The 12,739-nt window shown below is 41.8% G+C and overlaps 1 protein-coding gene across 1 annotated transcript in view; it reads left to right on the forward strand.

Annotated features, from left to right (window-relative positions):
- phaf1 (phagosome assembly factor 1) overlaps positions 1-5,521 on the forward strand; it is a 68,046-nt gene extending 62,525 nt beyond the window's left edge. Inside the window, exons 13-16 of the mRNA XM_078211070.1 lie at positions 519-571; positions 2,995-3,053; positions 3,461-3,533; positions 3,855-5,521. Coding sequence (XP_078067196.1) covers positions 519-571; positions 2,995-3,053; positions 3,461-3,533; positions 3,855-3,944 — 275 coding nt within the window. The 3' untranslated portion in view covers positions 3,945-5,521. The remainder of the gene's footprint in view (positions 1-518; positions 572-2,994; positions 3,054-3,460; positions 3,534-3,854) is intronic.
- Positions 5,522-12,739: the final 7,218 nt, after the last annotated feature.

Here is a 12,739-nt window from a genome sequence, read left to right on the forward strand (position 1 = left end):
CATGGATTTTGTAGAGGTTTTTGAAGCCTGTGTTTCAGTGGCAAAGGTGGCAGATACTGGACAAAGCAAATCATTTGTATTTCATTGAAGAAAATTGAATCTTAACCTCTGCATCTTCACATGTTCTGCTTTGCATTTAATATTCAAAAAATAGATCACAACATGACAAGTCATTACATAGCAGTGATAGCTTGGGCCATCTGTAAGTTAATTCAGAAGGATTCAATCATTTCAGTGTTCATTACCAGACTCCTTCACACAATTGCACTGAAAAGGGATTCCGATTAATCATCGAACTGTATTAAAGTTAATTGTGATAGTTTTGTGTTTTTTTTAATGGTTAATTGTAAATGGTACTTCTGCTCTGTAACTAAGAACATATGGGTGTCAAAAATTGTCGTGTTTCTGCAGACTTGCACTGCTTAAAACGTAGAGTTGAACAATTTCAGACTGGCTGGGTGGCAATAACGTTTTTTGCTTAAGCTCCTTCTTACTGATGGCTTTGGTTTTGCCAACAGATGACAGTGCTGACACGCACTCAAGAACGTGTACTGTAACCACATACAGCAAGGTGAGGCTTTAGAAGTATAACTACTGAACAATTCATTGCCCTGTTTTTCTCCCTCTCCATCTCTTCCATATGCCCACAGTAAAGCGGCACAGTGGTTAGCACTGCTGCTTCACAGCACCAGGGACCCGGGTTGGATTCCCGGCTTGGGTCACTGTCTGTGAGGAGTCTGCACATTCTCCCCGTGTCTGTGTGGGTTTCCTCTGGGTGCTCTGGTTTCCTCCCACAGTCTGAAAGACATGCAGGTTAGGTGCATTGGCCATGCGGCACGGTAGCACAGTGGTTAGCACTGCTGCTTCACAGCTCCAGGGTCCCGGGTTCGATTCCCGGCTCGGGTCACTGTCTGTGTGGAGTTTGCACATTCTCCTCGTGTCTGCGTGGGTTTCCTCCCACAGTCCAAAGATGTGTGGGTTAGGTTGATTGGCCAGGTTAAAAATTGCCCCTTAGAGTCCTGGGATGCATAGGTTAGAGGGATTAGCGGGTAAATATGTGGGGGTAGGGTCTGGGTGGGATTGTGGTCGGTGCAGACTCGATGGACCGAATGGCCTCCTTCTGCACTGTAGGGTTTCTATGATTTCTATGCTGAATTCTCCCTTAGTGTACCCGAACAGGTGCTGGAATGTGACGACTAGGGACTTTTCACAGTAACTTCATTGCAATGTTAATATAAGCCCACTTGTGACGATAATAAATAAACTTTACCTGGGCGGTGCTCATTAGTCTGTTATTATTTTTAACTTTGATATTTATGGATTAATTATTGTTTTCAGTGCAATATGCTGAATGGATAAATGGAGGATACAAATGTTAGTTCTATATAGTACTGGAAAAAATACATGGAGTCAAATTTGTGCAGGACTGTTTAAGAGCAGATCCTACAGGGGATCAGCTGGCAAGTGCTTTTCAAGGTTTTGTTTTGGGATCATCTTGCAAATATTTAACATATCTCTCCACTGACTTCCAAAAGACTGTCAGCTATGAAGTCAGTACCTAGAGAATTTAATTGCACTGCATAATATTTCCTACAATTCAGCTCAGGCCCCATAATGTCCTGTTTGAGAAATCACAATGCCTCACTGGTGTGACAGAATCTTCTTCTGAAATTGGGACGTTCATGATTGAGACAACATCAAGACCTTTACAACACATCTCACCTATCTTGCATCTCCTGGAAGTAGCAGGTGGTTCAGGTCAGATAGAGACAGCTTTGCATCAAATTCAACTCTTAGTACAACTGTTTGAGAGTGCTCAGTTAAAATGTTGGATGCGAGAAGTGGTAATCTATGACGTCCCAGCAAATGTACTCACCTTGAGTACAAACTTTACCCTAGTTTTTCATGCCATTTAAAAAAAACTTCAACGCCATTTCATTCTACATGAGCTTGATAGCATCAAGGTCAAAAGCAGTCTTCCTGATTAGCACCTCGTGCGTTTACCCACCATCAGTATTGCTGTGCAATCTACAAGATGCACTGCAGCAGTTCAAGTTCTCTTCAGCAGAATCTAGAAGGGCAAGAGCTGCAGACACAAGGGAACAGTATCACCAGCAGGATCCCATTCAAGTCACGCACAATCCTGAATTGGAAATATACCATTGTTCCTTCATTGCCTGGCTCAAAGTTTTTTCCATTCCCTACAATGGGAGCATCTTCAAATAATAGACTACAGCAGCACAAACTGCTCACCACTGTTTTCTCAGGCAACTAAAGATGGTCAATAAATGCCAGCTTTCCCAGTGATTCTCAGACCCAAAGAATTATAATTTTTTTCGTATGAAATTTTAAAAATGAGAATTAACACAGCGAACAGGAACCCTATCTCTTTGAAGACTCCTGTTCGCCTTTGACTTGCAAGGGCCACATTTTGCCTCATTCCTTCACTGTAAGGATTACAGTTTGTCACCACCATAATTGTTTCTTTCCCAAGAGCCATTTGAGTTTGTAGAAAGTCCTCCATGAGATGTGAAGCATATGTTAGAGAAATTGCTGTGAAGCAAGGCAAGATGTATGTGAAGGTGTTGGCAGAATTTCTTTTTGCGAAATTGTGAAGCTCAGCAGATGAGGCTTATTTGTGGGTTTTTTTGGTTTGATACTTGGGTTACTTTGTTTCTCTCCCCAGGCCCTCTTGCCTCTCATCCAACTCCAATTTCCTAAGCTGAGTGAAGTATGAATTTAACAGGCAGTTGTCTGAGCCACCCCCATTCAGCCTCTGACCACTAATATCAATGCTGTCTACAAATTGATGGCAAAGGGAGAGGCTGCAAGTAAAGTTGTCCTGTTCCAGCATGCACATTTTAACCTTTCTCAGGCCTTGTCCAGCCCTGGCTGAAGCTATGATGCTGTATTATAAATAACTTAGATTTAATTAATTCTCCCAGCATATCAGTAAGAAATTGATGGCACTGATACTGGTCTTACATTTTTCAGTGGGATGCCATTCAGGAGTTGCTTGGACACCCCATGGAGAAGCCAGTGGTCCTTCACAGGTAGAGTATGACCATATGAACATGAAGTGTCGCAATATGAGGGTAGCAGTAGAGCCTGAGAAGCATAATGGGCAACCCGAGTGCTGAGGAAGCAAGGTTAAAATGCATGTGAAGGTTCTTGCTAAGCCTGACTTCTACCTTATTTTAAATTCCAAATTTGGTTTAAAATCAGGTTTTGCACATGGACGCTGTTTTGCTTGTTTTAACAATAGTTTTGAGTGGCTGCTTTCTTTAAAATTCTAAATTATTTTCAAATGGCACCCAACATCCTCTGGATAGTGTACTTTCGTAAAGCAAAAATGTGCGCTTTTTTAAACTTGATGGGGAAGTGAGCAATAGGGTGTGCCATGCTGCATGGTCTTTCTTCATCATTGAATTATATTAATTGACTTTGCTTTAATGTGTAGATCCTCTTCAGCAAACAACACAAACCCTTTTGGATCAACTTTCTGCTTCGGACTGCAGCGCATGATCTTTGAGGTATGATAAATTGGTCTTTGTGTCTCTGGGTTGGGGGATGGGGAACTTAGTCCTCTTTCAGAGTGTATGTATTGGCAGACAGGATGTGGTTCAGCACTGATGATCCTTGCAGTCAGCCTAACACTTGAGGGCGGCTTGCATTCGTGAAGCCTTACACCAGTATGTAGAGGAAAAATAAATAGCAAGAGGAGCCTAGTATGTGCGCCCATGGATATGTGCCTCAATACACATCTACACATAGTTTATTTCCTGTGTGTGCATGCATGTATTTGTGTAGATGCAAGTGTGTTTAAGATAATTGTTCCTGTGTCTTTTTTGCAGGTCATGCAGAACAATCACATAGCATCAGTAACACTTTATGGCCCTCCCAGGCCCAGCAGCCAATCTCGAACCACAGAGCAGACCCAGTGAGCCTCATTCTCGTTGGAACCAACCAGGACTCTACCGGTTTAGTACAGTGTGCCTTGATTTGCTGCCACAATTGTACAGAACAGCACGATCCGATCTACGCCGGTCCCTAGCCTCATCTGGATAGAGGAGGGGTTCTGGTTTGTCACTGACCTAATCTCTGGTGATGGCCCCTGGCAATGGGGTATGCAACTCTATGCTTGCATTATGCCAGTTTCTCTCCTCACTTGTACAGTACAGACCAGCTGGGCTCTGCCCTGTCTTGAGTCTGTAGAAGTAGAGAAGGCAGGCAATGGAGCTGCAGACACAAGAAGCACAAGTTGTATGAGCCTTGTCTGGGCAGTGTTTCAGGTTTCTGTTACTAGGTGTTCCTGTAGTGTTGTGGTACTCCATACACTCATTTCTGTGTCCCAGCACAGTATGCAGAGACAGTTTGTCCATGTGTTCAGGCACAGCCTATCTCTGTAGCTTAGACAGTAGCACGTTTTTATAGAAATGGTTATATCATTTGCACTACATACACTTTAATTACTTGATTAATGTGTTTTATCCACTGAGGAGTGTCAGGGTATAGTGCCAGCTAATTGGGTGAGACTGGGGTGTGGAGAGGAGTCCAGTCCATGCACACAGCCGGTCCCGCTGCTCGGTGGGGAAGGGGGAGTGATGATTTATTCACTTCACCGCACTCTTTTGGGTTGAATTGCAATCCTCGCTGCCATGTCTTGAATTGCATGTTATTAATTTGATGCCAAAGACATATCTTCAATGCGCTTAGTTTCCTCATCTCTCTCAGCGCTGTTTCACATGACGGGGCTGCCTGTCCTCAACAACGTTGCTGGCCATTGGCAGATTTTTGTCAGTCAGTGGGAGAGATTGCACACGGCACATATGCAGTGCTGCCCTTTGCAGTATTCTCGATCTGTTCATTCATAGGAAGATGTGAAGGTACTTGGGCTGTTCCCTTATCAAAATATTGAGAGCTTAGTGCTTTTCTTTTTTTTAATAAACTAAAACTTTTAGCCATGACTCATTTTTACATCATACATTGTAGCAACTTGTAATTAATAGACAAATTTTGTGTGTTTACACTGTGTGTACAAATCTGTAAATAATGCATTTTGTAATTTTAACAAAATGTACAGGGAGTGCCTGTATACTTTAATGCTGAACAATGAGAAGGATGTATTTTGAATTGTAATCAATGTTTTGACTCTGGACCAGTAGCAGGGATGTATGATGTGTGTTATGGTGACACTTTGCATTCTGTCTTCCTGTAAACTGTGAGATCCCAGACTGTTGTACCCAACATGTGTGGATGTTGTTTAAAGACTATGTTGCAGTTTACTTTTGAAGCTGAAAGCTGTTCTCTTGTAGCTGTTGATCCTTAACTAAACTCACTTAGTGCTTTTTTTTCCCTGTGCTCTTTGCTTACCATGGGAACTATTTGTGCCTCTTTTTTTCTCTTTCTGCATAGTCCTCTGACCTTTATTTTAAAAAAAATACAAAAAGAAAAAAAATAATGCACATTAAGAGCATGTATTCTGCAAGGTAAATAAAACTGACTCCAGTTCACTGTTTGAGATGATTGGAGTTGACTGGTTCTTTTTGGTGTTTGTCACCAACCTGGCTGATATCAGTGAAGGTGCCCCAACCTGGGGCACCAGTTCATGGTGGTGTATAATTTTGTTTACAGGAATGGTGCGAGGAGCCACGTGCGAGTGAGAACAATAACCAGCCCCAGCCGTAGAATAACAATTATTAAAGACTATTACACTAAAGAAAAGATACACCTACACAAACAGGACTATAATGATCTAAGACTGTTACGTACAAGGAACTCCTAAACACACCCACAAAGGTTAAGTAGAAATTATCCTTTTTGTTTCAAAGTACATTTCCAAAATCTGAACTCTTTCAGGACGACTTCCTTCTCAAACAACATCCAATTCAATAGATCTATAAGTAAAGGCCAGCTCATAGTTACCACACTGTATGCAATTGAGTAGTTGTGCTGGGGAACATTTTTGATTCAGGAAGGATATAATTTTAGCTATCTCCACAAAGGTTTTTGCACTCTTGCTTCTAGACTGCTAGGTGGAATCTGTCCCCTGGTATTGTTTTTGAGGTATTGTTTCTCTTTGAAGATTCTCTGTATATTTGGCCATCTGTCCCCATTGTTTGAGTCTAAAAGGTTAACACGTATATACTTTCCCTGGATGGTGCAATCGGCTACCCAAAGTATTTCCTATTAGCAGAACGATGTAATCTTCTGGTCTGTCTGCACTGCTAATTTCATTACTTAGACTTGTGTCCTTTGAAATACCTTTTTGAAATGCTGGTGGCTTTGAACTTGGGGGCACATTCATGACACAGCCCCCCCCCCCCCCCCCCCCCCCACTTTGACAAATGACATTTTAAAGATGTTTCACTTCTCATCCCTTTTGTTATTTGTGCTATGGTATTGAACGTTACAACATTCAAAAGCATGCATCAATATTGAGGATACCCCATAAGTTTACACCTACTATTGTCAGAAGTCTTTCTTATACTCTGGCTAATACTTCCACAATGGCATCTTCCCTCCTGGCCACATGAAAGACTTTTAAGTAGAATGGTTTCAATTGCAAACTCCATCGGAATAATTTGGTGTTTCAGTCTCGGAATTTTTCCAGAACCTTTTTTAAAGGGTTGTGCTGTGTATATACAATTGTCTCTGCTGGGATGCTGGCAACATAAATCTCAATGTTGTAGTGCCAGTAGAGTCAGAGGTTTACAGCATGGAAACCAGCCCTTCGGCCCAATTTGCCCATGCTGCCCAGTTTTTAACCATTTAAGCTAGTCCCAATTGCCCATATTTAGCCCATTTCTCTCTCCACCAATCTTACCCATGTAACTGTCAAAATGCTTTTTAAAATACAAAATTGTACTCTCCTCTATTACTGCCTCTGGCAGCTTGTTCCAGACACTCGCCCCACACTATGAAAAAATTGCCCCTCTCGACCCTTTTGTATCTCTCCCCTTTCTCCTTCACCTATTCCCTCTAGTTTTAGACTCCCCTACCTTTGGGAAAAGCTGTTGACTACCTTATTTATTTTATAGACCTCATTACCAGGCTGAAAGTCTCTCTCTTGATGGTTGCATACGTTTGCTGGTGCCACTTTAATTTTCTTGAAAAATACCCCACTGGTTTCTCAAGGCCAAGTTCATCTTGCAGCAACATGACTCCTATACCAACGTTGCTAGCATCAATCACCAGTTTGAACTGCTTGTCGTAGTTGGGTGCTGCTAACACTGGGTTTGTCGTCAACACAGCTTTTAAATTGTTGAATGCCGTTTGACTGTCCTCCATCCAGATAAAGTGCTTGCTCTTCAAGAGCTTTGAGTGTGGTACTACCACTCTGCTAAAATTTGGAACAAACTTGCAATAGAATCCGCTCGTGCCCAGAAAGCTTAGAATTTCCTTTTGATTGGTGGGTTCTGGAAAACTCCAAATTGCCTGTACTTTTGCATCTCGTGGTGCCATTTGACCGTGCCCCACCTGTGTGCCTGCTATGAAATTTGGGTGTTAGCAAATTCGCTTTTTGCTAGGTTCATAAGTTTGGCTTGTTGTAAGCAGTCAAGCAGTTCCTTTAGGTGGCTCAAATGCTCTTACCAACTCTGGCTGAATGCCACCAAATCATCGATGTGCAGTGTGCAATGACTCGATCCTCAAACCACCTGGTTTGTGAGCCACTGAAAAGTCACAGGGGTATTCTTCATTCTGGATGGCACCACATTTAATAAAGTCCTGTGGTGTCACAAAGGCGGAGATCTCTTTTGTTCTCTGTCAAAGGTACTTGTCAATAGCCCTTTGGCAAGTCTATTTTAGTGATGAATTTTGATTGTCCACCACTTTCAATGCCGACTTCCAAACATGGAATAGGAAACAAATCCCTCTTAGCTACGGCATTCACCCACCTGTAGACCACAGGCAGTCTGTGTTCCATCTGACTTGGGCACCATGGTGATTCAGGAGGTCCAATCACTAAAGCTTAATTCAATAAGACCATTTTGGAGAATATACTCAATTTTCTTCTGTAGCTGTGATAATTTAGCTGGACTTAACCTATATGGATGTTGTTTGATTGGAACGATGTCTGCTCATCTACATCATGTGTTGCTAACCCTGCCCTACCGAGTTTATCCCCACAAATACATTTGTAGGCTTACAGTAACTGTCAGTTTGGTCCAGCTCTTATCTGGGAGATGACTTAACCACTGGTTTAACTTTCCCAGTACTTCCTCATGAATTTTAGGAAAATCACTGTCTCAATTTTCTGCCTCATCTTCCCCCTGTTTCAGGATTAACAAGACAGCATGCTTGTTCTTCTGTACATAGTCACACTTGGGAATGTATTGAGCTTCCAGTGCTGGGTCCACAGTCTGATAAAGTTGTTTTAATTTTCAGTCACCCTGCTGTAATTCAATTAACCTCTTCGAATTGAACCCATCAGTCTTACTCGCCAAGTTTGCCTCATCCTCTGTTAGCTTGCTAAGGATGTTGTCTGATAACATGATCTCATTTGCCTCACCTGAGCTCGCAATTCTTTCCAAACCCCTCATTTGTCTTAGCTGCTGAGCCTGTGATTGTGTCACAACACAATCCGGAAAACCCCAGGGTGGTTAGTTTGTAATTTCTCTGTGACTATATTAGACATTACGACCATCTGTCATCCTGCTATATCATTCCCTAAAATGAATTGATTGGCTACAATGGGTAGGGCTACTCTCTAAGCTTTTATTAAAGGTATTTCTTTTATTTCTCTGTAAATTCTGTGAATTAGCACCTTCTGCAACATCCCTTTGGGGCAACAAATATATCCCACAAAATTGAGAATTGACTCGTCGGTATCTCATAATGTTTTAATATTTTTTCCCATTCCATCCTGTCCACATGGAAATATTTTGCCATTACAAACACAATCCTTGAATACATCCACCACCTGCTGGTCATTCTGCCCCTGTGCAGGTGGTGCAGACATTTTCATTCCCTTTTGTCTGCCCTTTCACTTGGTATATCAATGCGACTGGCTTTTCTGCTTCCCCAGTTTCTAAGTTCCCTTGGCCCTTGTGTATGATTGATAGCCCTTGTGTATGATTGATAACCCCAATTGATAACTGTTTAGTCTCCAGCATATTGCTCTGGTGTGGCCCAGTTTATTGCAATGCCAACATCTGACTCTTTTCATATCTCTCACCTCACCAGCAGACATGGGTTTATTTTGAGGGGAAACCTCCTTGGAGCTTCCTACCATTCCCTCTTTCACTTGTCTGTCCTCTCTCCCCTTCCCAGTTTCTAGCTTCCTCTGATTTAAAGGTGGATCTCAAGAAAAGCTTTGCTATATGAACCAATTAGTCATCGTCTGCAAGCTCTGCAACTTGTCTGGCCATTCTAACCTTTTGTTCCTCAACATGCATTCTAACCCTGGTAGGCAACGAGTCTTTAAATTTTTCCAGCAGAATTCTCTCTCTAAGTGCTTCATAGCTTTCGCAGTGATTGCATCCACTTATCAAGCTAGCTTTGTTTGACCCATTCAAATTCAAGTTTGTCTGCCCAGCCTGCTTTATATAACAGCTCTAAACTTTTGTCTGTAAGCCTCTGGTATCAGCTCATAAGCACTCAATATAGCTTTCTTCACTGCCTCCAGTCTCTAGATCTTTCCTGGGACAGAGATGCATAGACTTCACAAGGCGACCTATAAATTTAGTCTGAACAACTTGGGCCAAAATGTCTTGTGGCCATCTCATCCGTCTAGCTATTTTTTCAAATGCACGAAGAAAGTCTTGGCTTCCTTCATATCAAATTTTGGGAGAGCTTGTATTTATCTGAACAATTCCCTGTGGGTTTCCTGTCTAGAACCACTTTCTTCCTCATTTGCCTCTGTACCTGCTGTCATTTGTCACATTGTAATTTGGTGTTCCCTCCCTTCCATTGCTAACATTGGCATTTCCAATTCCCTTTGAAATTCTGCTCTTTGACTCCTTTTCCCTCTCTCCTCTTGTTCTCTCTCTTTCCTGCCTCACTAACTTCCTAATTGCTTTGTCTTTCCACTTGAAGCTCAATTTCTTCCCTTCTCGGAATATCGGTCTGGCTAAACCCCTCTTGTAGATTTAAATGTGTTGCTAGACTTTCAGTTACTTTAACATAGAACATAGAACATAGAAAGCCACAGCACAAACAGGCCCTTCGGCCCACAAGTTGCGCCGATCACATCCCCACCTCTAGGCCTATCTATAGCCCTCAATCCCATTAAATCCCATGTACTCATCCAGAAGTCTCTTAAAAGACCTTTGTAGATAAAGCTATGTCCAATTTATTAGCCAATTCCATCAACTTGATTTTTGGCACACTTTTTAAACTTGCTACAGTTATATTGTCTACTTCGAGGTAAGATTAGCTACCTCCAGAGCCATTGTGCAGCTGTCTTCTTTTAACTAACATGTTCTCACTTGGTTGCATGTAATCCTTACTCTTGTCTGGTCCTTACTCTCTTTATGTTCAAAGTCAAAAATCCCCTACACCCAAGGAAGTTAAGCTTTTTAGAATTCCAGACTTGAGCCCCCAATTTTCTGTCATGAGCCAGGCTGATATCTGCCAGGGTGTCCCAATCTGGGCAAAGATTCTTGGTGTATAGTTTTGTTTCCAGAAATGGTGCAATGGGCCACATGCAAGACCCAGAGAGAACAGTAACTAGCCCAGCCATAGTGTAACACTTATTAAAAACTATTCATTACAATAAAGAAAAGATGCATACACTGACAGGACTGTGAAGACTATTACGTACAAAAAAACTACTAAACATCCACACATAGGTTAGGTAGAAATTACCCTTTTTACTCTGGGAAATGTCTCTTCTTGGTTCAGTGAAGATATAGTTTTACTTGTCACCACAAATGTCTCTGCACTTTGCTTCTGGTCTGCTAGCTGGAACCAGCTTGCTAGGTGGGAAACCTGTCTGTCAGGCTGCGAGATGGAATCTGCCTCCTGCTTCCACGAAAAGGTTACCAATTATACTATTGTTTCCTTTGAGGATTCTCTCTCTATATTTGGCAGTTTGTCCCCACAGTGAGTTTTAGAAGGTTAACGTATATATGCTTTCTCTGGATGGTGCAATTGTCTACCCAAAGTGTTTCCTATTAGCAGAATGATGTAATCTTCTGGTCTGTCTGCACTGCTAATCTCATTACTTAGACTCTCATCCTTTGTGATACTTTTTGAAATATTGGTGGCTTCTAACCTGCTGGCACATTCCTGACAAGTTGACTGGTTCTTTTTGCAGTGTATGGTGGAACATATTGAGAGGAACTTACCAGTGGGAAATTGGCACTTTCTGGTCCAGTAGAGTCTGCACATGCAGATATCGCTTCTTGAGATGTTATCTCTACAGAGGCTTTTTTAGATGGGGATCCAACTTTTCCCAGCCCTGATCACAGACCTGTTCCTAGATGGTAGAGAAGCTAATCAAAGCAATCACATCCTCCTCAGCGCTACAACAGAGGAACTGAATAATCTTCACTCCAGCACTCTGGACTCCCTCAATAACCAAGAGGTCTTTTGGCAGTAAGGACTCTTAACGTTGCAATGTTTGTTCATTCAGGTGGCTTGTTAAGCAAATTTGTCCCACTATCTCTGCTCATGTTGCCAGGAAACTTTAGAATATTTGACTATTTAAAAAAAAATCTCCAAAGGCAGGGATTCCCTCAAAACATGACAACCAGGATAACAGGTGATGGTTGAGTAGAAATATTAGTGTGAGACATGATATAGTGACTGAGTTTTGATGTTTATGAAGGGAAGTGGATGGGAAACCAGCATGGACATAATTAGGAAAATGTATGACAGAAGCGAGAAAAGCCTAGCTGTGGATTTTACCAATAGGGGGTTTGAAGTAATCTTGGTAACGAGTAGGATATGAGGCTTGAAGCCCAGTTCTGTGTTAAACAGGATGCCAAGATTTTGTATAATTTGATTCAATCTGAGTGAATGGCTGGAAATGGGATTAGTGTTTGCCAGGCGCTGAAAACAATAGCTCAGATCAAACTGGAGGCAATTGTACCTATTCATAACTTGCAGCCAATCAAGCAGCTAATAACTCGATCTTTAAATTATTAGCAAGATCCAGGATGTGGATGAAGAGGAAATGGTCACAGATAAATTAAGGAATTCCAGCACTGCTGGTGCAGAGGTGAGAACAGAAGCATTTGAAGATATACTAGCTGTCTTGGGGAAGATAGGAGTAAAACTGCAGAATCGATTAGCCAGTAATTCATTATGACTGAGAGCTTGAAGGTGATGGATTCAAAGCCCATTGCCACTTTGTTTTCACTGGTATACACTTGGACTCATTTGTGTGTTTGGGTAAACCTCCATCGCAGAGCTGCTCAGGGTGGCTATCATTGCAGCTTTTGCCGGCTCTCTGGAAACAACAAATCTGACTGCCCTCCAGTGCCAGCAGCCACCTTGCACAGTGTTTTATGAGCACTAACAACTCTAAACTAATACATTTCCTCTTCCATGCTGGGGAGAAAATGGAAACCATCTCTTATATCCTGCAGCTCAATCTTGGGGTAAAATTAATAATGGACATTTTTTTTTTAAACCCTAAAGCTCTGATAATGTCAGGGTGCAAAGTCAGAGAGGGGGATGTTTGTATTGGTCAGAGTAGTTTTAAAAAAGTGATGCAAACTCATATGTGAGAACATCTTCAATCAGTTGTACAATGAAAAATATTACAGTTGCTGAAATTCAAAAAAAAATA

The sequence above is a fragment of the Mustelus asterias genome, chromosome 4 (assembly GCF_964213995.1).
Source record: "Mustelus asterias chromosome 4, sMusAst1.hap1.1, whole genome shotgun sequence".
NCBI classification, from domain to species: Eukaryota; Metazoa; Chordata; class Chondrichthyes; order Carcharhiniformes; family Triakidae; genus Mustelus; species Mustelus asterias.